The sequence below is a fragment of the Scyliorhinus canicula genome, chromosome 31 (assembly GCF_902713615.1).
Source record: "Scyliorhinus canicula chromosome 31, sScyCan1.1, whole genome shotgun sequence".
NCBI lineage: Eukaryota > Metazoa > Chordata > Chondrichthyes > Carcharhiniformes > Scyliorhinidae > Scyliorhinus > Scyliorhinus canicula.
In genome coordinates, this window is record NC_052176.1 from 3,414,561 (window position 1) to 3,416,039 (window position 1,479).

Genomic DNA, 1,479 nt, shown 5'->3' on the forward strand with positions numbered 1-1,479 from the left:
GATCGGTGGGCACCGATCGCGGGCAGCGGGTCCGATACCCGCGCATTATTTGTTCTTCTGCCGCCCCGCAGGATCAGTCCGCGGGGCGGCTGAGGGGCATGACGGCCCGCGCATGCGCATGTCTGACGCGTCTGCATGATGACGTCATCCGCGCATGCGCGGGTTGGACCCACCCTGCTGGAATTGTTCTGCATTCCAAGCTGGCTGTCTAGCGCACTGAGCTGAACCAGCCCTATTCTCGAAAACATACGCAGGGGCTGCTGTTCTCCATAATACACACATGATAGCAAATTCTTGCTAACTTGCCCGTTCAGGTAGAAAGGATGTAATACGCAAATGCATCATTAAAAGCAATTCTTTTGAATGGGTCAACGCTGGGAACAGGGGAGGTCCAGAGTGTTTTAGGGTCCAGAGTGTTTTAGGGTCCAGAGTGTTATAGGGTCCAGAGTGTTATAGGGTCCAGAGTGTTTTAGGGTCCAGAGTGTTTTAGGGTCCAGAGTGTTTTAGGGTCCACAGATAGAGAGAGAGATGCTAAAATGCCGTGGTCAGATAGAAGAAATAATCACACTGGTGAATGGAACAATGGATACCGATATCGTCATCGGCGATCGGGCGGGGAATGGGGTCCGACGCCCTAACCGGGGCCGGCGCCAATTTGACGCCCGTCAGCCACGCTCCGCCCCCTCCAAAATGGCATCATTGCGTCGCGAGCCGTTGCAACAGCATTGGCTCGTCGTCGGCCGCCCCCCCCCCCCCCCCCACCGGCTTGGTTGCGCTCGTGGGCCGCGTCTTGCGCCGCCATGCTCAGCCGAGGATCGGTGCGGCGAAGGCTGGGGGGGGGGGGGTGGGCTGCGGGGTCACGGATGGCCGGGGTCAGGTTGGCGCACGGCGCACGCACGGCGCAACCACTGCAGGCCGTCAGAGCCCCGCGCATGCGCAGCCCGGGACCCGGACATTCTCCGGCCGTTTTTTTTTCTTTGGGTTGTGGGGGCGAAACCCACGCAGACACGGGGAGAATGTGCAAACTCCACACGGACAGTGACCCAGGGCCGGGATCGAACCCGGGGACCTCGGCGCTGTGAGGCAGCAGTGCTAACCCACTGCGCCACGGAAAGTTAAGGGGTGGTTTAACGTCGGATCTTGCCACTTTGAAAGGAACTGATCGGACAAACAGAGGGAGACCCAATTCCCGTTGAGATATATGGAGGAATGGTGGACAAGTGGAGTTAAGATACAGGATCAACAGAACAGGCTTGAGGGACTGAACTGGATATGGGCAGTGGCGGTGATGGGGGGGGGGGGGGGGGGGGGTGTTGTTCCTGCTCGTTTTCGCATCTTTTAACTAATGTTCCAAAGCAAATAAGCCATTGACTGGAAAGTCCCGCCTCAGCTCGAGCTGGCAAAGGTTGCATTGTGACGCTTCCCGTGGTCAAATATCCCGCCGACACTCGGTGCCTGTGTGAGCTCGGGGCGGCCCAA

At 58.5% G+C, this 1,479-nt stretch overlaps 1 protein-coding gene across 1 annotated transcript in view; it reads left to right on the forward strand.

Moving 5' to 3' along the window:
• Positions 1-863: 863 nt before the first annotated feature.
• The window catches only part of LOC119958821 (solute carrier family 35 member F4-like), a 19,953-nt gene continuing 19,337 nt past the window's right edge, over positions 864-1,479 (forward strand). The window contains exon 1 of the mRNA XM_038787323.1: positions 864-877. Coding sequence (XP_038643251.1) covers positions 864-877 — 14 coding nt within the window. The remainder of the gene's footprint in view (positions 878-1,479) is intronic.